Consider the following 22,047-nt stretch of genomic DNA (forward strand, 5'->3'; position numbering starts at 1 on the left):
AAGAAAAAGAAATGCTATTCATCTAAATAAGAAAAAAAACAGAGTATGATTTGTCTACTGAACATAGATGGATTTTTATATCAAGACCCTTGCTTGAACCTACCCAGTGTATATGAAGTGACAGCATTCTTTCCGTAACAGCTAGATTAGATGATCTCACACTCAGGAACTGTAACACTCATAGAATGAAGGGGGTCAAAAACCTCCTTTCCAACCCTATTGTTCCATGTTCTACAGCAGGAGTCTCCAACCTTGGCAACTTTATGACTTTTGGACTTCAACTCCCAGAATTCCTTCCATGCTGGCTGAGGAATTCTGGGAGTTGAAGTCCACAAGTCATTAAGTTGCCAAGGTTGGAGACCCCTGTTCTAAAGAATGTTTCTAATCTATAATTCAGAACATACTTTGTTGGTTGCAAAGTTGCAAAGTCATGTCCGACCCATCGCGACCCCATGGACAACGTTCCTCCAGGCCTTCCTGTCCTCTACCATCTCCCAGAGTCCATTTAAGCTCACGCCTATTGCTTCAGTGACTCCATTCAGCCATCTCATTCTCTGTCGTCCCCTTCTTCTTTTGCCCTCAATCTTTCCCAGCATTAGGCTCTTCTCCAGTGAGTCCTTCTCATTAGGTGGCCGAAGTATTTGAGTTTCATCTTCAGGATGTGGCCTTCTAAAGAGCAGGGTTGATCTCCTCTGGGATTGACCGGTTTGATCACCTTGCAGTTCAAGGGACTCGCAGGAGTCTTCTCCAGCACCATAGTGCAAAGGCCTCAATTCTTTGGTGCTCAGCCTTTCTTATGGTCCAACTTTCACAGCCATCCATTGCAACTGGGAAAACCATAGCCTTGACTATACACACTTTTGTTGGCAGGGTGATGTCTCTGCTTTTTAGTATGCTGTCTAGATTTGCCATAGCTTTCGTCCCCAGGAGCAAGCATCTTTTAATTTCTTGGCTGCAGTCTCCATCTGTGGTGATCTTGGAGCCCAGGAAAGTAAAATCTGTCACTACCTCCATTTCTTCCCCATCTATTTGCCAGGAATTGAGAGGGCTGGATGCCATGATCTTAGTTTTCTTAATGTTGAGTTCCAAGCCAACTTTTTCACTTTTCTTAATCACCCGCATTGATGAAGAAGATACGCACCAAACATACTTTATCATCATTTAAATTTAAAACAACCAGCTAAAGTAAACTGTACTGTAGATGTAGACTGTAGACTTGCTAGACCGTAATTTCTTTAATAGCTTTATGAGCTATATACCTGAATTTCAAAACCATTTGTTCTTGAAAAAGATTTTATTTTCAAGACAAACCTAAAAACAAGAATCCAAATCCGAAGGAAATTTGAAACTCAAAGTTCAGAATCTTGTCTTAGCAACAACAATATCTCTAACAGTGATATTGGAAGTAGTTATATTCTCAGAGTTTTACTTTATATTATAGGTGAATGTTTGTCGCAGTAGAGGAAGTCCTCAACGTCCGACCACAATTGAGTCCAAAATTTATGTTGCTAATTGAGAAATATCTTGAATTATGCTCCATTTTGCAAGTTTTTTTGCCACATTTGTTAAGTGAATCACTGCAGTTGTTAAATTACCATATTTTTTGAAGTATAAGATGCACCTTTTTCCCTCAAAAAAGAGGCTGAAAATCTGGGTGCATCTTATACACTGAATACAGCATTTTTTGCCTCCCGAAACCCCACCTCCTCCACCAAAATGGCCATGCAGAGCCTCTAAGAAGCTTTCAGAGAGCTCCTGAGGGCTGGGGAGGGCAGAAATGAGCAGGAAATGGCCTGTGTTTTGCTCAATTTTACCTCTCCCAGCCCCCAGGAGCACTCTATAAGCTTCCTAAAGGCTATCCATGCCCCCCCCCCTTTTTATGAAAAATGGGCCCATTTTCAGGCCCGTTTTTGGGAGGTTTACAGAGTGCAAAAACTTTTTTAAAAATTTTCCTCTTCAAAACCTTGCTGTGTCTTATACTCCGGTGAGTCTTATACTCCGGTGAGTCTTATACTCCGAAAAATACGGTAGTAGCACGGTTGTTAAGGGAATCTGGTTTCCCCATTGACTTTGCTTGTCAAAAGGTTGCGAAGGGATCACATGACCCCAGGACACAACAACAGTCATAAATGTGGATCAGTTATCAAGTATCAGAGTGTAAATCACGTGACTGATGGGGATTCTGCAGCGGTCATAAGTCACTTTTTCCAGAGCTGTTGTAAATTTGAAGGGTCACTAACTGAACTGTTGTAAATTGAGGACTCCCTGTATTTGAATGTTTTTGTGGATGTAAGGTAAAACTTTATGTACAAAGCTATAAAATGTATTTATTTATTTATACTAAATGAGAGAGATAATAACCACAGTGGCTGTGGTAGTGCAGTGGTTAGAGGGCAGTACTTCAGGCTACTTCTGCCGACTGCCGGCTGACTGCAATTTGGCAGTTCAAATCTCACCAGGCTCAAGGTTTTACTCAGCCTTCCCTGAGGTCGCTAAAATGACCCAGTTTATTGGTGGCAATATGCTGACTCTGTAAACCGCTTAGAGAGGGCTATAAAGCACTGTGAAGTGGTATATAAGTCTAAGTGCTATTGCTATTATAAAATGTATTGGCTGCCCATCTCGCCTCAGGGTAACACTGGACCGCTTGCCATCTTAAAAAGATCAAAACTATACAAAGCCTAAAATACATAAATAAAATACTGTAAGATTGACTGAAAATGCAACTTAACTGTGGGATCCATGTATTGATTTCAATTACTTGGATAATTCAGCAGGTGGAGACATAGTCACGTTATACAATATATCTCAGCAATTGTAAAATTAGGTATTTTTATGCGGAGAGGTGTTTCTTTTTGGGGTGAATAGTTGTTTGTAGCTAAGCAAGTTGTGTGATTTTTCTTTTAAATGCCCTGGCTTTGTAAGTTGGTAAAAAGCTTCCCCACCCTCCTTTTGTTTTTTGCTTTCAGACCGAGAATGGCCTGAGAGATAATGACATAAAACCCCGAGTCTCTGAATGGGAAGTCATCCAAGAATCAGGCATGAAGCTGAAACCAATGTATGGCCCTGGATATACCGGCATGAAAAACATGGGGAACAGCTGCTACATCAACAGTGTCTTGCAAGCCATTTTCAGTATTCCTGAATTTCAGAGGGCGTAAGTAATTTCTAGGGAGTTTTCATAAAAACTCAGTTTTCACAGATCAGAAACAAGACGATTGATGATGGCACTATTGGGGAAAGGCCACAGAGATGGTGCAATGGTGTCCTCTATCATAATGGAGCCCAAAATTTTCATTGCTAAGCGCGACAGTTGAGTTTTGCCCCGTTTTTCAATCTTTCTTGCTACAGTTGTTGAGTGAATCATGGCAGTGCTAAGTTAGTAACATGGTTGTTAAGTGAATTTGGCTTCCCCATTGACCTTATATGTCAGAAGATCACAAATGACCCCTGCAGCCATCATAAATATGAGTCAGTTGCCAAGCATCTGAATTTTGATCACAGGGGGGATGCTGCCACTGTCATAAGTGGTTCCACCACAAAACCGCGTTCGACTAAAGCGCGCTCGACGAAACCGCGTAGCTGACGTCATCACAGGGTGACAACAGCGCGGAGACAGAAGCACGCTGTAAACGCTAAACCTAAAATTAACCCCTAAACCTAAACCTAACCCCCCTAAACCTAATACTAAACCTAACCCTAAACCTAACCCTTAACCTAACCCTAAACCTAACCCTAACCCTAACCCTTAACCTAACCCTAACCCTAACCCTAACCCTAACCCTAACCCTTAACCTTACCCTAAACCTAACCCTAAAGCTAACCGTAAACCTAACCGTAAACCTAACCCTTACCTTAAGTTGAATCGGCTTGCTTTCAAAGCGCTATTTAAAGCGCCCTTCTTTCTCTGTGCTCACTGTTGTCGCCCTGTTGATGACGTCAGCGACGCAGTTTCGTCGGGCGCGCTTTAGTCGAGCGCGGTTTTGTCGTGCCACGGTCATAAGTGTGAAGAACGGTCACAAGTCACTTTTTTCAGTGCTGTTGTGACTTTGAACAGTCACTAAATTAACTGTTGTAAGTCGAGGACTACCTATAATGTGATGCAAGTAGAGAAGGCTACAATATATTTACCTGTGGAGGACAATTGATATTTAATTGTGTTAAAACCTAGGCTTTTTTTCCTAAACTTTTTAAGATTTGGAGATCAATAGGTTGCTTTCTTGCTTTCAACATCATTACTTGTTTATGTGAGGGCACACTGCAATATGAGATGCTAATTGTCAGAGTTCCAAGTAACACCCTCAACGAAAGAAGACTTGAGTTTACTCAAGTTCCATTTTATTAGAGATGTCATATTGGCACATCTGGGGAAACCCGAATCTGAAAGTTTCCAGGTTTTCCCCACCCTCAAGAAAGTCCAATTCCCTGCCCAGCACCCACACGACCATCACGCGTGCCATAGGTTTGCCATCATGGCCATAGTTGATCACCCCTGTCGCTAGCTGAAGATTATCAAAACATCAATAGAATACCAGTTTGATTTCACAAAGCGCTGACATTTTATATGGAACTTTATTTTCTTTGGTATTGATGTGACAGTGTTTCTGCGTGTCGTAAAACCAAAATCACGAAAACACCGAGTCTCAAAAATTATTGGGCCGCAAATATTTTCCCAGTGAAATTAATTCTCCTTTCGGTAGAAATGTAGAATAATGAATGCAATCGAGTTTTCCTGCTGTTGTAGTCCAGGAGTGATGAGTTGCAGCAGGGAGGGTCCATGTAACCTTAAAGTCTGGTTTGTCCTGTGTCAAGGATTGTGCCCATCTGCAAAAGAAGGCAACCTTGTATGGATTACTATGGGGTTCCAAAATGTCTGTCTTTTTCAAATAAAAGTGGTTAATATTTGTAATTTTCTCCTTTTCCCATTTGCCTTCTGCTGTTCTTTATGTTAGGTATGTGGGAAACCTTCCAAGGATATTTGACTATTCTTCTTTGGACCCAACACAAGATTTCAATACTCAAATGTAAGTGGTTGATTACTTTTCAGCAGTGGTCGCCAACTTTTCTGGCTCTGTGGACCAGTGGTGGGGGGAATGGGGTGGGGGAGAAGAGAGAGGGGATGGTTTTGTGTGCGGGTGCCTCTTGCAGATTTGCAGCTTCGCATGCGTGCATGCTCGCCTGCCTCTTGCATGGCTCGGTTCCCAATGGGCCGGGCCAGTACCAGATCTCAGACTGGGGGGGGGGGAGTTGAGGACCCCTACTTTATAGGGTGTGAAAGAAAGTGTCAGGCCTGCAGTCATCTTTTCTTTTGGATCTTTGGCCTGCCACACTTTCTATTCTATGCATTTTCTATTGTGGGAAAATAGGAGGGGGGAATTGTAAGATGCTATGTAGCCATAACAAAATTCTTTCTAGAAAGCCAAGGTCATCCTTTGTCTCTGCACCTGACCGGAATTGGATGGGTGGAATTGCTAGCATGGCAGTGGGAAATTGGACCATGTGATGGACTGGTGGGTGTGGGGGCAAGATCTTGAACTTTCAACTAGGTGGGGAAAACCGGGAAGCTTTCAGATCCAGGTTTCCCCAGATGTGCCAACATGGCTCTCTTAATAAATTGGAACTTTGAGCAATACTTTGCTTCGTACTCTGATTTATTTTTGGATGCTATTTGGAACGCTGACAGAAAGTTTATTGGTGGAGAGTTGATGGAGATTCTCAGTCATCCAGGTCATGGTTGTTGGACTGCTGAATTTTGTCTTTAGTAGGAGGATGAGACTCCTGTCCTAACATAGGAGAGCAAACCCAGCAGGTCAAGATTCAGCAGTCTGTCTATATTTGAAAAACAAAGGCCACTCTTGAAGATGGAAAATCCACATTTTGGATAGGGAGGGCCACTGGTTTGAAAGAGGGGCTCAACAGAGCAGGGCGGGGGAGACGAGAGGAGGAGAAGGAAGAAGCAGGAAGTAGAGAGGGGAAAGGAGAGAATGGACGAGGGGAGAGGAGTAGGACAGAGGGAAGGAGAGGGAAGTGGAGAAGCAGAGAAAGAAGAGGGGAGAAGAGGAAAAGGGAGGAGAAGAAAGTAGAGAGGAGAAAGGAGAGAGATAAATATATAGAATGCTATGGTACAATTATGAAAATAATGTCTATAACTATGACATACAACATTATGTATTTAAGAGATTATACAGTAAATGTAGGATTAAGAAAATATTGGTTATAGTCAGTGTGTATAAAACTATGTATACTCAAAAAGGACTAGATACAGCCAGTACACTGCTGTTAACAAAACTGGAAATGCGATGTATTATAAAGAAAAATGTACAATAAATAAATTTATTTAAAAAAAATTGAAAGTGGCTCAAAAGAAGCCATTTATGTTAAAGTTGAATGGCCCTCTAGAGAAGAGATACACCACCACCTACGCTACATTGCCAAAAGTATTCGCTCACCCATCCAAATAATCTGAATCAGGTGTTCCCATCACTTCCATGGCCACAGGTGTATAAAACCAAGTACCTAGGCATGCAGGCTATTTGTACAAACATTGGTGAAAGAATGGGTCGCTCTCAGGAGCTCAGTGAATTCCAGCGTGGAACTGTGATAGGATGCCACCTGTGCAACAAATCCAGTCGTGAAATTTCCTCGCTCCTAAATATTCCACAGTCAACTGTCAGCTGTATTATAAGAACGTGGAAGTGTTTGGGAACGACAACAACTCAGCCACGAAGTGGTAGGCCATGTAACCTCGTGCCACGTAACAAATGTGCTTCTGGAAGAATGGTCAAAAATCCCCATAAACACACTCCTGAACCTTGTGGACAGCCTTCCCAGAAGAGTTGAAGCTATTATAGCTGCAAAGGGTGGACCGACGTCATATTGAACCCTATGGATTAGGAATGGGATGTCACTTACAATAAATTCATATGCGAGTAAAGGCAGGTGAGCGAATACTTTTGGCAATATAGTATCTTCTGACTACAACACAGTCCTTCACAACCAACAAAGTTCCACACCTATTTTCCCTCCGATTGAGGAGACTCTTGAGAGTATAGAGAAATCCCCAAGTGGCCTCAATGAGACACAGAAAGTCCCAGAAAGCTGAGAATCATTGAGATATTCTCAGATGAACCTTCAGAGTGTTAGCAACCAAAGAATATAAATCCTTCTCTTCCCCACCATTCTATCCAAACCAAAGAAGCTTCCTGAATAAGAAGCAAATCAAAAAAGAAAGAAAGAAAAAGAAAATCCACTTGCCCTTTGAAAAGCACCTTTGGTACTAACATAACCATTTACTATTCAAATCCATTTTTATACATTCCTAATTATTCCTATATCTATACACCTATGTTTCTAACTGTACGTTTCATGTTCCTATTATTTATCCATTGATACCAGTTTTCCCAAACTCTATAATATTCTGAGTCTTCCTTGTCCCTTAACTCTAAAGTGAGTTTATCCATCTCTGTGCAATCAAGAATCTTTTGAATTATCAAACAGTCTGTCGGCATGGTATCACTTTTCCAACACTGTGCGAGTGCTATTCTCGCTGCTGTAATTATGTACAAAATTAAATATTTTATCTCTTTTGTATACTTTCCCTTAATAATCTCCAGAAGGAACAATTCTGCTTTGAGCTCTATTTGGGTGATTGAAATTTCCTCTTAGTACCATGTTATTAGTCAAAAAGGATTGTAACTTATACAAAAGTATTTTTTAAAGATACCATATTTTTGGGGAGTATAAGACGCACCTTTTTCCCCTCAAAAAAGAGGCTGAAAATCCAAGTGTGTTTTATACACTGAATACAGCATTTTTTGGCCTCCCGAAACCCCACCCCCTTCACCAAAATGATTGTGCAGAGCCTGTAAGAGGCTTCCAGAGTGCTCCCAGGGGCTGGGGAGGGCAAAAATGAGCGAAAAACAGGCTGTTTTTTGCTCAGTTTTGCCCCGCCAGCCCCCAGGAGCACTCTATAAGCCTCCTAAAGGCTATACATGTCCTTTTTTTGAGAAAAAAATGGGCCCATTTTCATTAAAAATGGGCCATTTTTTGCTCATTTTGCCCCCCCCCAGCTCTCTGGAGCACTCTACAAGCCTCCTAAAGGCTATTCATGCCCTTTTTTAAAAAAAAAATAATGGGCCCATTTTTGCCAAAAACAGGCTGTGTTTGGGAGGTCAGCAGAGTGCAAAAACTTTTTTTAAAAACTTCACCTCTTCAAAATCTTGGTGCATCTTATACTCTGGTGTGTCTTATACTCCAAAAAATATGGTGTATGTTTTAAATTCTCAATAAAGTTTTTTTTCCAACTCAAAAAAGAAAAAAGAAAAGAAAAGCACCTTTGGGACTTGAGGAGACTTGAGTCTTCTTGGTAATGTCTGATGTGTCCAGATTAGATTCCTGTTGACAGATGGGTGATTTAAACTTACTTACCTCTTCCTGTCCTTTCTCCCTTTTATCAACTTAGTGGGTAACTTTTGGTATGCTTTCTCTCTCTTCCCCTCTCCCTTCTCTCTTGTTGCAGGGCTAAATTGGGACATGGGCTTCTTTCAGGCCAGTATTCGAAACCTCCAGTGAAATCTGAGCTCATCGAGCATGTGATGAAGGAACAACACAAGGTATTTGACCCACCATATTCTGCTTGAGAATTACATAGAAGACAGATGAGAACAACCATCATTGTTTTAGTGAAAGAATTGTCTCTTGAAAATCATAGCTGAATTTTTATTTATAATTTTGGCGCAGATATTACTCAACTTATGACCAGTTGCTTAATGATTCTTGGAAGCTATGATGCACCCTCAAAGGTATTCATGGTCACATGACCAAACATTGAGTGCTTGGCAACATTTATTTATTTATTGGTACGACTTATAGGCTGACCAATCCCGGAGGACTCGGGGCAGCTTATAACGAAGGAAGAAGGAAAATAATAAAAAATGAAAATAAAAAATAAAAAACAGGTTAAAATCAACACACATACATTCGTTATGATCAGGGCTGGATCTCAACAATGAGGTCAACAGCCCCAGGCCTGCCGGAATAGCCAGGTTTTAACATGGCCGCATTGAAAGCCATTTTCAGTGTCCTGTGGTCACATGACCCTCTATTACAATAGTTTTGCTCAAAACTGGGACATCTGATTTTTGGCAAAACCGTGCCCATAACAAACTATTAACTGTGTTAATTTTCCAAGCACTGCGTTCACTTAATGACCAGCACAAACAAAAGTCGCAAAATTGTTTCAGTCACATGACTGTTATGACTTATAATCATAATGGATGTCAGCCTCTAGCTTGATTGCTATCAGCTGCCATAGTAACGGGGAGGGAGGGGGCGCATGGTATTTGGGAGGGGAAGCGTGCTGGTGGAGACATCTCAAAAAAGGGCGTTTTGTTCTCACCATCTTCTGCGCATGCTGAAGGTCCATGTTTGGGTTTGGTCAGGGCCAACCGTCTCTGCATACCAGCTGAATGAGGCCACCTGAAGATGCACCTCACATGACATCCTTGGGGGTTGGAGATTGGCCATTGGGCCGGGGTAATTGGGGGGAGGGATTTGTGTAACTTTTGATATGTACAATTTTCCTCCTTTTTGCCTCAGATCTTGCTTCACTTTTGCTGTTTTCATATCCAGTAAAAGTACCTTTTCTCTAGCTAATTGAAGTTGGGGGCTTCCTTTCTTGGATGTTGACAATGGACTTTTGCAAAGCTCAAGAGAGAATTATTTTTTTGGACCTTCAAAGAGTTGAAAATTAAACTCTGCTGTTATGCGATGTCACAATAGCTTTGTTCAAATGTTAGGCCGAGGCAGGAGAAAATGTATATGACTCTCTGAGTGCTCAAGAGAGCATCCCTAAAATTGGATATCCAGATATTGGATAACAGCAACATGATTTTCTGCCAATTTTGATAGGATATTGAATAGAATAAATGCAATATGTTTCTAAGAAGCTTAGCAAACTTATTGCAACAGAAACTAGCAAAATGCACACCAAAGGAAAAAAAAAATTGGGCCAAACATTCATTCCCTCTACTTTAGTAAAATACAGGTAATCCTCCATTTATATATTCACAACTGAGCCCAAAATTTCCACTGCAAAGCAAAACAGTTATTAAGTGAGTTTTGCCCCGTTTTATGTCCATTCTTGCCACAGTTGTTAAGTGAATCATTGTAGTTGCTAAGTTAGTAACATGGTTGTTAAGTGAATCTTGTTTCCCCGTTGACTTTGCTTGTCCGAAGGTCGCAAAAGGGGATCATGTGATCCCAATATAAATACCGTATTTTTCGGACTATAAGACGCACCGGAGTATAAGACGCACGATGATTTTGAAGAGGTAATTTTTTTTAAAAAAAATGTTTTTGCATTCTGCATGCCTCCCAAACCCTCTGCACACCTTGTTTTTTTGAAGAAGAAAAAGGGAACCTGCAGAGCTTTGGGAAGCTTGTAGAGTGCTCTTGGGGGGTGGGGGTGGGGGGCAAAAATGAGCAAAAAACAGCCCTTTTCTAGAAAAAATGGGCCATTTTTTTGCAAAAAAACGCCTTATATACTGAATACAGCATTTTTTGCCTCCTGAAACCCTGCCCCCTTTGCAAAAATGGACGTGCAGAGGGTTTGGGAGGCTTGTAGAAGGCTCCTGGTGGCTGGGGAGGGGGCAAAAACAAGAAAAAACTGCCTGGTTTTTGCTCATTTTTGTCCTCCCTAGCCCCCAGGAGCACTTTGCAAGCCTCCCACACCCTCTGCACGTCCATTTTTGCAAAGGGGGCGGGGTTTCAGGAGGCAAAAAATGCTGTATTCAGTATATAAGGCGCACCCAGATTTTCGCCAACTTTTTTGAGGGAAAAATGTGCGTCTTATTCTCTGAAATATACAGTACATGCCAGTTACCAAGCAGGTGAAATTTGTTCCTGCGTCCATGGGGAAACTGCAATGGTCATAAGTGTGAAAAACTATGTTACTTTTTTTCCAGTGCTGTTGTAACTTCAAATGGTCACTAAACAGATGGTTGTAAGTTGAGGGCTACCTGTACTTATGCCACCGATGCACCTCTTGCAGCTCTTGAACAAGGGCTGGGAGAGAAGGGTGAGAAGAAATATAAATACATTTCTATTTGCAAAACAGCCATAACTGTTTAGCACAAACTGTTCCTCTGCTGGAAATTCCAAACTGGAGTTTAGAGACATGTCCAACAGAGTCAAACCATTGGACTAAGGAACCAATAGCAATAGCAATGGCGCTTAGACTTATATACCGCTTCACAGTGCTTTACAGCCCTCGCTAAGCAGTTTACAGAGTCAGCCGATTGCCCCCAACGATTTGGGTCCTCATTTTACTGACCTCGGAAGGATGGAAGGCCGAGTCAATCTTGAGCCTGGTGAGATTCGAACTGCCAGAGTTCGAATCTCACCAGTCAGGAGAAGTAGCTGCAATATTGCATTCTAACCACTGCGCCACCGCTTACATCGGTCGGTATTTTATATAGTAGTAAGAGAATCTTTCAAGTCTTGCATGCACTTCCTCCTCCCTTACTTCAACTTCGTGAAAATTGGAGATGGGTGACATTTTCTCAAGTTATTTTCTTGGCCTGGACTTATTGCTGGTCTTATCTGACTGTTGTTTTTGAAGTTGTCCAATGCTGTTGGGTTCAGGAATGGCTTCATGACAGACGATACCACTCCTCTGTCACAACGAACCATTAACCAATGCATGGACAGAACTTCAGGCTATTTCCTAAGAGGCCTTTGACCAACCATAAGAGCATGGGACCAGAAAAGAGAAGATTCCTTTATAGGCAGTCCTTGACTTATGACTGAAATCAGGAGTAGAATTTCCATTGCTAAGCAAGGCAGTTAATTGTGTCACACCTGGTGTTATGACCTTTTTGCTGTGGTTAAGTAAATCACTGCCGTTGTTAAGTGAATCGTTTGGTTGTTAAGTGAATCTGGCTTTCTCCTTTGCTCCTTTGCTTGTCGGAAGCTGGCTGGGAAGGTTGCAAATAGTGATCACAGGACCCCATGATGCTTCAAAGAGTCATTGATTACTGCATGCACCCAACCTTATGCCACCTCTTGGAAGCCAGAATGCAGGTGTCCAAACTCACAGCTGTGAGGACTTCTATTTCATCAAGATTGACCTTCTATTTCATTAAGATGATGCCTCTGCACATGAATCTTGTCAACGCTAAATTGAAGCCAGATAAGGGCCAGTGGAATTCAAGAGGGGGGAATTGAGTTAGTCCACTTGTGACTATGTAGAGATTTTAGGCTGATTCTTCTTTTGACTCCACCCCTAGCTTCTGCCACTGTTTCTTCTACAGAAAGCAACACTGAGCTCGTATTGTACTTAAAAGTCCTGGCCTGGGTTAAGAATGAAATAGGAAGCTATTTATGCCTGCCCTACTTTATAAGCTTTGTTTACTGAGAGACCATTGACATAATATTTACATCTAGTTAGCCTGTGAGTTCCGGGCAAGATTTTATTACCCCTAAATATGGAAACTCATTGCAGACCTTCATACTTCACCTCTTAACTCTCTCTTTCTAAAATGAGATTTATTTATTTTATTTTATTCAGTTTTTATGGGTGCGCATTTCAACAAGTGACTTGGGGTGGGGTGTCAAACAATCATAACCTTTTTTTAAAAAAAATCCCATCATACTATATTTCCTGAGAAAATCTAACCCAGACTTTAATTCAACTCCAGAACTATTTATAACACTTTCTACAAGCCGGTATCGCTTCTGAAATTTGAATTTGGTTTTTGTAACGATGTCTTTAATTGCTTGGCTAGAAATCACTGTAATTCTCATGTAAATCTCATTTTATGATTTATACTGTACTGCTGAATGTTGCTGTTAGTATTCATAGGTTTTAATGGTTAGGGTGCAGTACTGCATGCCACTTCAGCTGACTGCTAACTGCAGTTTGGCGGTTCAAATCTCACCGGCTCAGGGTTGACTCAGCCTTCCATCCTTCTGAGGTGGGTAAAATGAGGACCCGGATTGTTGGGGACAATATGCTGACTCTGTAAACCACTTAGAGTGGGCTGAAAGCCCTATGAAGCGGTATATAAGTCGAACTGCTATTGCTATTGCTATTAATGATTCGTGGTTTTTTAAAAAAACATTTCAGTGCATTCAGTTACTTTAAATCTATAAAAAGGAACAAATTCTAGGATGCTTGCTTGCTTGGTTTTTTCTGCCTGTCTATCTCTCTCTGTCATTAATTAATTAAGTGATTAAATTTTATTAGACACCCATCTTACCACTGGCTTTATTTTTTCTCTTTTCTTTGATGTACCTTTTTTCATAGATAGATACAGATGGCATATTTATAAAGGAAAGGTCGCTGTGTAACAGATACAGGGGAAGCAGTAGCTAATGAGCTACTGAGGATATTTTTTCTTCTGGGAAAAGCTACATGGATAAACAGAGAGAGAGAGATATTTATGGAGGGCTGCAATTTGAATCAGTAGGTTAATCAACCAAACTTCTTCGCCTAGAAGGCAAATTCTGCGAGTGATTGAATGTCAGGTCAAGAGTTAAAACAGAAGCTCTTTCTGAAAGCTCCTTTGATTGCATTTTATTTTGATTGTGCATTCTTTGATTTCTGTGCTGGACTTGTTTGAAGACCCAAAATTGGAAGTCCTAAAAAGAGGTCAGTGAAAGCATATTGAATGAAATCAAAGATGTTTAAAGACCTCCTAGAGAGAGAGAGAGAGAGAGAGAGATCTATGCAGATTTTCTGAAGACAGATGAAAGACCAAATGCCTATAATTTGGAGGTGAGAAAATGATGACAGTGACAATTTCATTCTAATAATGAGTAATAGCAGCTTTTCTTTATTTATTCAATATCCCAGCCAAAAAAAACCTACACAAAACTTTAAAATTCTCCATGTCGCAGTCAACCCCTAGGGGCCACTAACCCATTCATGAAACATTCTTGGCAATATCACATAAGTTTTTTTAAAATTTACCTATTTAGTCTCCAGCCTTGGGATTCGCTGGTGTTCCCCATCCAAGTCCTAATCCAGGGGTCAGCAACCTTAAACACTCAAAGAGCCACAAAGGTCCTAAACAGAAGCTCCCCATTCAGTTCTGGAGCTGACTGAAAGTCCGGTTCCCCCACCATAGAGTCTCCTCCTAGCATTTTTCCCCTATCTGTCCTAACCAAAAGCCCTTTCAATTGTGGAGCTGACCAGCGACAGGGAGCCACAGCAGAGGGATGAAAGAGCCACATGTGGCAGGTTGTTGACCCCTGTCCTAATAATTTGCTTACGGATAGGCTGAATGTTGATATTCTGCCTTTGGGATATCTTGGAGAAGTGATGAAGTGAAAAAGGGGAAAAAGATGGATCCAGAGAATACCCAAAAATATTCTCTCCAGTTCTGGATACTATATTTTAAGAAGGATTGAGAGAAACTGGTGCAGGGAAAGATAGGGCCAATGGTCAAGAAACTAAAAAGTAAGTTATAATCTGACAATGTCAACAGCATATAAAGATAATTTATATAAAATGTTTTATAGATGGCACATGACACCTGAAAGATTAGCAAAAATGTTTAAGGATAAATCAGCTAAATGTTGGAAATGTCATCAATTGCCAGGAACGTACTATCATATGTGGTGTATGTGTAGGGATGCAAAAAGCTTTTGGGTTAAAATACAAACATGCTTAGAGAAAATGATACATAAACCCATAGAGTTTAAGCCAGATATATTTTTATTGGGTATTCTACCAGAGGAATACAGAAAAGAAGATTCATATTTGATTGTAGAAATAATAACATCAGCCAGATTTGTATTTGCACAAAACTGGAAAGCAGACAAAATCCCCTCGGAGTGGGAAGTAATAAAGAAGATATTAGATTGCGCAGAAATGAACAGATTGACATTGAGAATAAAGGACAAAGAGGAATCGGTGTACTACAGGACATGGGGGCAATTTTACAAGTGGTTTGAAAAAAGGTATAAATAGAAAGAAAAAGGAACAAAACATGAAATAAGTATCTCAGATGACACATGATTAATATAGGGGGAGGGGAAATAAGAAAATATTAAAATGTAAATATATAGGCAGAATGTTTATGTTTGAATGTTTATTTCATTTATTTGCCGCCCTTTTCCCCCAAAGGGGGACTCAAATGATATGAATTGACATACAGTATGTTAAATAACAACTATAAGAATGTATATCTAAGAATGAATTTGAAAGGAAAAATAAAAAACGTTTTACAAAAAAACCCTAGAAAGTAAGTCCTCTGATGAGAGATTAAAGAAGTTGTGATTGTCTGGCAGTCTAACTGTCAAGAAATTTCTCCTTAGTCCTAAGTTTCTTCCCTCCTTGATTAGTTTCCCCCCATTGCTTCTTGTCCTGCCCTCAGGTGCTTTGGAGAACAGCTTGACTCCCTTGTTGCAGCCCCTGAGATATTGGAAGACTGCTATCATGTCTCTCCTAGTCCTTCTTTTCATCAAACTAGACATACGCAGTTCCAGCAACCATTCTTTATATGTTTTAGCCTCCAAATGAGATCAGTTGTCCTTATAAAGTCTCAGTCAATAAACAATACATATTTAGCACATTTCCAACTTATTGAATGGATGAGATGGTTCTGAAAGACAGGAAAGAATTGGAGTTTATTCCCTCTTCCAAGATGTGTGACAATCAGTTGTGGGCAGAGCCTCTATGCTTGAGCTCTCAGCCTGTGAGAGGCCCTGTTATGTTCTACTTGCAAAGGGAGAATTATAAATTTGGCACTCCATTGCAAATGTGTTCTACTTCTGTGATTTTCAGACCACCAGAATGGGTAGAAGTGTCATAGAGCAGGAGCGTCCAACTTTGACAACTTTAAGACTTGTGGATTTCAACTTTCTACAATTCCCCAGCCAGCCATGCTGGCTGGTGAATTCTGGGAGTTGAAGTTCACAAGTTGCCAAGGCTGGACACCCCTGTCAAAAAGCTTTGGCAGCTGCTGCTTTGCCACATCGGGATGTTTCTGGTTCCCCCCAAATTGAATTCATATCTTTCATAGGCCGAAAGCATAACGGATCAGGGTGTTTGTTTCTTCTCATTGACTACATCTCTATAAATATAGCCTTCTTACTTATGTGGATGGTATACAGCTTACACGTACGTCTGTTAAGGCACTTTATAAAGAGTTATCCTAATATCATGTTGGACGTCACGGAGTGCCTCCTGCCTAAATTATCTGTGTGAAAGGTTGAATAATCCAACCCAGCTTATTTTTAGCCAAGCTGTTTTGCAACTGTTGACGAGGAAGGCATGGCCAGAATTTTCTATTGCTGTATATAAATATGCATAGATAGTCATCCGGATGCTGAAACCTGTCGTAATACGTTCAGGTTTTGGAAGGTTGGTAACTTGACCATAATGGAATATCTGTCCCCCCCCTTAAGGTGTTAAGATAGAAAATTCAGAGAAAGGATAGTTAAGAAAAGAAAAGAAAACAAAGATAGATAGATAGATAGATAGATAGATAGATAGATAGATAGATAGATAGATAGATAGATAGATAGATAGATAGATAGATAGATAAATGGATGGATGGATGGATGGATGGATGGAGACAGACAGACAGACGGAAATAGGATGGATAGATAGGTGGATGGATGTTTCTCATTTTTAATCTCCTTTGCTTTCCTTAAAACATAAGTTTAAGACGGGAAGAAATCAAATGAATGGCCTGAAAGAGGAGAATTTCCATTAGCTAACAGTGGAGATATAGTAGTTATAGTATATTAGCTTTTAAACAATACATTGTTGATTGAGGCATGTTAAGCATTGTAGTTGTGTGTATGGGTGCATAAGAGAGTTATGCGTGAGAGATGAAGGGACAAACAAACAAATTATTCCAATTCTGGCAAAAGCCGAAAGTCACCAAGAAACAAAACAACGCAATGACACAACTTGAATTTCTCTGTTTCCTGCCTTTAACAGACTTTTTATCGAAGTGCACAATTCACCTACTTGATCTTGGTTTTTTGCCCAGCGGGGTAGTGGTGGGGGGGGCAGGGGCATATATATATATATATATATATATATATATATATATATATATATATATATATATATATATATATATATATAACTTGCTGTACTCATTTACTCCATTTTCCTTGCCAAACGCAATTTACAACCAATTTACTTGTTTAGTAATGGTTCAAAGTTACAACAACACTGAAAAATGTGACTTAAGACCATTTCTTGCACTTACGACTGTCATCGCCTTCCACAGTCTCAACTGGAATAATTTACTGTTGTGGCCCAGCAGGAGCCGTTGGAGCTGCCACCAGACTCTGACAGTGAGGGGCCCTATGAGTTGGCCCTAGAGGATGTGGAGGACCCTGGACAGGGTTCCAACTCCGAGCAGGGCGCAGAGAGACTGGTTGGCCGCCAGGTTGCGCCTGAGCTTTGGATCAGTGGGGAGGAGACAAGGGAGAGTGATCCAGAAACCAATAGTGAGTTGTTCCGGGATGCACACTGTCAAAGAGCTATTCGGCGTCAAGAACAACTACGTAATTACAGGAGGCAATTACGCTTAGCTGTTTGTCATTAGGCTCCTCTCCAGACTGTAAAAAAGACTGCTTGTGTCACGCCCTTCTTGCAGAAGTCAACGCTTTGACTAAAGAGAAACTAACTTGGCAGGCTGGATTGCTGCCAGAGTTTGTCTGAATTGCTGCCAAGGTTTGTCGGCCTTGCTGCCAAGGTCCTTATCTGTTTGTTTACTTGGCTTTCAGCCACCAAGATTCTGGTCTTGTTATTAAAGGACATCCTCATTAAGCATGTCTCGGCTTTTGTTACTGGACGGAGGAGGGGGTCAAAACAATTTACAATGTCAGCTTGCCATCCGAAGTTGTGGGTGCTCAATCACTGGAAGTTTTTAAGAAGACACTGGACAGTCACTTGTCTGAAATGGCATAGGGTTTCCTGCTTGAGCATGGGGCTGGACTAGAAGACCCAAAAAGAAGGACTAGGGGTGACATGATAGCAGTGTTCCAATAGCTCAGCCACAAAGAAGAGGGAGTCAAGCTATTCTCCAAAGCACCTGAGGGCAGAACAAGAAGCAATGGGTGGAAACTAATCAAGGAGACAAGAAACTTAAAACTGAGGAGAAATTTCCTGACAGTTAGAATAATTAATCAGTGGAACAGCTTGCCTCCAGAAGTTGTGAATGCCCCAACACTGGAAGTTTTTAGGAAGATGTTGGAAAACCATTTGTCTGAAATGATAAAGGGTTTCTTGCCTAGGCAGGGGGTTGGACTAGAAGACCTCCAAGGTCCCTTCCAACTCTGTTATTCTATTCTATTCTATTCTATTCTATTCTATTCTATTCTATTCTATTCTATTCTATTCTATTCTATTCTACCTCCATGGTCCCTTCTAGGTCTACTCCAGTTGATTGGTTGCAATGTTTTGGGGTGGGGTGGGGTGGGAGTCACATGTTCACCTTTTGCAACCTTCCTAGATGATTTATGACAAACGAAGTCAATGAGGGAAGCCAGATTCATTCTCAGGTATCAGATTTGCTTAATGACCATGCGATTCACTCAACAACTGCAATGATTTGCTTAACAACCATGGCCAAAAAGGTCATAAAATCAGGGGTGACTGATTTAACAAGCTCTCTGCTTCTCAAAGGAAATTCTGATCCGAATTCTTCTTGTAAATCAAGGACCTTGGTCTCTAATAATTGATTTTCATTATCTATCCTCCTCATTGGTTTGTACAATCTTTTTTTTTAATATAAGTTTTTTTAATTTTTTTACAAACATATTGCATGAACAGTGTGGCATCTGGGTGTCACACATTCTAATACAAATAAAACTAATAGCATTAGTCATAGTTATTACTTTCAACCAACTTATATATTTCTAATAGTAATACATATTTAAATAAAGTTGCAATCTGTCACTATTCAATTATTCCATATTTTTTCTTATTATTGCTCTTTTTATATAAAAGTGTATATACTAATTTCTCCTTTTCTCTTATTTCTATCTCTTATTCTAACTTTTAATCATGTCATCCTTTGTTAAAAAAACATTTTCTTTTCTATCCTACTTAACTTCTAATCATGTCACCTACCTACAAAAAAGAAAGAAAGAAAGAAAGAAAGAAAAAAAAGAAAGAAAGGAAAGAGAGAGGAAAAGAGAAGCAAATCAAAACAACAAAAACGAAAAATCTATCCATCATCTCTTGCCCACTTCAATACTTTAATTGCTTTGTCCAATCTATTTACCATTATCCACTAAGAATGCAAATGGCATGCTGTGAATCTGCAAGATAGAATCAGTATTTGCACTATCCACCTGTCACACTGAAAGAGTGCGCAGGCCGTGAAGAAACTGATGAATGAACATATGTATATGGAGCTCCATACATTGAATGGCATTTTCTGCAAGGATGATAAACTACTGTCACACTTATAATGAGTCTATCCTGCCAACAGCTCTAGTTCACCCACAGAATTCTAATGTGCATCTTTTCATTAACAAAACCAGAATCTAGCAGCGTCAGAGCAATTTTTCTCCTCTCTCCTTCCGTTTTCGGTGGGGCGCGGGGTGGAGAAAATGAAAGTAATAGATTTTTGTCAGACTTACTGAAAATAAAGGTTCATAATTGTTACTGCCCTATTCAGAAATATATTTCAAAAATGTATTTAGCCCCTTTTCTTTTCCTCCTCATTTTGTGTTTCAGCCTCAGCACAATGGTATTTCTCCACGCATGTTCAAAGCATTTATAAGCAAAGGGCACCCCGAATTCTCCTCCAGTCGGCAACAAGATGCACTAGAATTTTTCCTGCACCTTATCAACCTGATAGAGGTGAGCAAAGGTTAATGTCTTTTTTTATTGCATGAATAAATAGCAAAAAAGATAATATCAACCAATCTTGCACAAACATTTAGAAGTTTTATTTATAGATAAATGTGGTACCAACTGTCAGGTTTCTGGTCAAGGACATTGATTATTTTAAATTCTTCTAGAGGTTTAAAGCAAGTATAGGATCCAACTGAAAGAAATTTCAAGAACTTGGTGCTGATAGATGCCTTGCTTTATTATAGACAAGAAGGAAGACTAATCTCTCTAAATCTCCCTTCCTTCCTCCCTCCCTTCTTCCCTCCCTCCCTCCCTCCCTCCCTTCCTCCCTCCCTCCCTTTCCACCTCTATACATGTATACATGCACGAGACTAGCATGCCTCAGAACAGAGAAAACAGGTGTAACCCTCAATTTATAGACATTCATTTTTCAAGAAAGGGCATCCCGTTGGGTAGGCAATTTTGAGATATAAAGAAATCCTACACTAAACTGGTAGTCCTTGACTTGCAACCACAATGGGGCCCAAAATGTATGTTGCTGAGACATTTGTTAAGTGAGTTTTGTCCCATTTTTCTACTTTTCTTGCCGCAATTGTTCAGTGAATCTGGCTTCCCCATTGACTTTGCTTGTCAGAAGGTCGCAAAAGATGATCGCTCGACCCTGGGACTCTGCAACCGTCATAAATACGAACCAGTTGCCAAGCACCCAAATTTTTGATCAGGTGACCATGGAGATGCTGCAATGGCCATAAGAATGAAAAACAATCCTGAGTCACTTTTTTTCCAGTGCCATTGTAACTTGGTTGTAAGTTGAGGACTACCTGTCTTTCAAATTGTGATAGGTTGTGATATTCAATCCTATGGGGAGGTTTGCAGTAGAAATTCTCAAATTGTTCTGACCCAGGCTTCCTTAGAAAGCAAAAGCAAAGTCTTAGTCCCTCAAAAACATCTTTTATTTACATGACTGTGAATTCCTTTCATTCACAGTTGCATGGCTTATCAAACAGTCTTTCAAAGGAATGTTTATCCACACGCACCTTATCTCATTAGGAGTGCTGCCAGATAACTAATGTCCAAACACAGAGCAAAGCAAAACTTGGCACAGAGCTTGTCACAAACATAACTTTCCATACCAATGGATGAATTGTTTCCTGCAAAACTCCACTCCCAGTTCGTTCCTCTCTGCCTCCGGCGCAGAGCCCACATCTGAGCTTTCCTTAACCCTCAGGACTGGCCCATGTTCCTCCCCAGCCTCCTCACTGTCCGACTCTCCTGCCAGCTCCGCAGGCTGCTGGCAGACCACAACACAAATGCCCTTATTTCATACTGGTATATGATCAGGTTTATTGCAAAACTCAAGACAACCATAAAGAGGTCACTTGTGGGATGCCTTTTGTTGATAAATGATCTACAAACGCAGAATATATTCCAGATCATATTAAGCATTTCCAACCCTTATTGATTTCACTCGGAGTTCTCTGCTGAAATCAATGAGCCTTTGAGTTATGAAACTTTCATTGGCTTGCGTACACAATGGTTTTTTGAAAAATCGAGCAGTATACATTTAACAGAGAGGGAACTTCTGTACTGTTAAATGCTGACTGATATCTTTGAAGCGCTTGTTCCCCCAGTGGAGAATACAAAGCTACGGTTTACTTCCCTAGTGCTTTTTGCAATATTTTCCCCTACGCACAAATCCTTAATCTAAGTATCTCCAGAGGTAGAGATGTACTGTATCTATTTCCAGAATCATGGAAGTGTAATTTGACAAGGCATTACAGCTTTCCACAGCATGAGATATCTAAAAAAAAAAAAAAAAATTCAATATCCTCAATTAGGATTTTGAGAATTCCGGGTGGTAGAAATTGTGGGACTTTCACTACGTGCCTTAATTCTGATTTACTAAGGCTTGGGATGGTAGCATTAGAATTGTTTGGGTTTTACAATTTTGCTCCCAGCTAGTATATTATTGTCTTGGAAATGCTAGCTATATATGGCCTGGGATAATCAAGCATGCCCCACAATGCAATGTGCGCCGCCCACCTGCATATGCACGTGTAACCCCCCCCGCACATGTGTGCACAATCCCCCAGGCATTCACCCATGAACACCCCCCCCCCCCCACGGGGAGAATTTTCGCCCTCCCCAGGCTTCAGGAAAACTCCTGGAGCCTGGGCACAGTGAAAAATGGGCCCAACAGCCGGACCGGAAGT

At 40.6% G+C, this 22,047-nt stretch overlaps 1 protein-coding gene across 1 annotated transcript in view; it reads left to right on the top strand.

Moving 5' to 3' along the window:
• The window catches only part of USP13 (ubiquitin specific peptidase 13), a 113,226-nt gene that overhangs the window by 68,143 nt on the left and 23,036 nt on the right, over positions 1-22,047 (top strand). Inside the window, 4 exon segments of the mRNA XM_032225993.1 lie at positions 2,970-3,157; positions 4,953-5,024; positions 8,519-8,612; positions 19,715-19,840. Of these exon segments, the coding sequence (XP_032081884.1) occupies positions 2,970-3,157; positions 4,953-5,024; positions 8,519-8,612; positions 19,715-19,840 (480 nt within the window).

The sequence above is a fragment of the Thamnophis elegans genome, chromosome 10 (assembly GCF_009769535.1).
Source record: "Thamnophis elegans isolate rThaEle1 chromosome 10, rThaEle1.pri, whole genome shotgun sequence".
Taxonomy (NCBI): domain Eukaryota; kingdom Metazoa; phylum Chordata; class Lepidosauria; order Squamata; family Colubridae; genus Thamnophis; species Thamnophis elegans.